Raw genomic sequence first — 1,028 nt, forward strand, 5'->3', positions numbered from 1 at the left:
TCTGTGGGTAGCAGTAATCCAAGTTTCTGCTGGTACAGGTGGTATAAGCAAGAAGCAGCAGGATCGGAGACCCCTTTCAAGTACGACAAGCCACTTCTCAGCTTCTCTGCATCCCGCGAAAGCAGCTGCTTTTACAGATGTGGTGCATGCAATTTCGCTGGCTGCACTTTATCGGGCCGAGTCGAGGTGAATGTGCTGTGTGAGTAATGCCTTTGAATGCCTTGGTGGGCGAAGGGGGTGGGCGTGCCAGGAGGGGGAGGGGCGTTCTCCTCTGGTGCCTGTGGGCCCACCATGCATCCGCTCCATCCACTGGCACAGCAGTGCCGTGGAGCGCAGGATGAGCCGCAGGGAGGTCTTGGGGCCGTGATGCAAAGGTCGGCCCAGGCTTGGCTGCTGTGAAGAAGGCAAGCTCCAGGTTAGGCAGAATCAGGAAAGGATGGAAAATACGGCTGCCAAGATTAGACCATGTAGTGCTCCTGTCACAGGAGAGGAAACAGATATTGCAGAGCTGGGGAAATGCAGAAAAGGGAGACAGAAATCAGCATGGAGCTCGGGTGATCCCTTGTCGAGGAAGGATTTCACCCACTGGAGCTGCAGACTGATTCTCACAGAAGCTTTCTTGGACTAGAGCCTAATTCATCAAGAGGGATGGACTGCCATGAAGACTTTCACATTTATATGCAGGGCATGGAAGGACGGAGGAATGAACTGCAAACCGTGGGGCCTGAAGAAAATTAAATGTAGAATGTGACGATGACACAAGCATCACATATTGCTTTTAATGTCCCTCTGGCTTCAGTGTTTATGGAGATTCCCCACTCTCCGGCCTTGCCAACCTAGGCGCCAGACATAAGCCCAGGCAGCTCCCTACTGCCGCACACCCCTCATGTCCTGGGTTATTCTGCACACAAGTTCATGCCAGAATAAGATTGTTATCCTTTAGGTTGCCACAGAACTCTTTGCTGCTTTTTGCTGCAGTGGGCTAAAATGGCTAGTGCCCTTTATTTATGTATTTGGGACATTTCTAT

The 1,028-nt window shown here is 51.7% G+C and overlaps 1 protein-coding gene across 1 annotated transcript in view; it reads left to right on the forward strand.

Moving 5' to 3' along the window:
- Positions 1–1,028, forward strand: part of LOC123017424 (B-cell receptor CD22-like) — a 40,028-nt gene that overhangs the window by 24,897 nt on the left and 14,103 nt on the right. Inside the window, exon 4 of the mRNA XM_044418769.1 lies at positions 2–199. Coding sequence (XP_044274704.1) covers positions 2–199 — 198 coding nt within the window. The remainder of the gene's footprint in view (position 1; positions 200–1,028) is intronic.

This window comes from Varanus komodoensis, unplaced genomic scaffold, assembly GCF_004798865.1.
Source record: "Varanus komodoensis strain SLA01 unplaced genomic scaffold, ASM479886v1 scaffold93, whole genome shotgun sequence".
Lineage (NCBI taxonomy): Eukaryota > Metazoa > Chordata > Lepidosauria > Squamata > Varanidae > Varanus > Varanus komodoensis.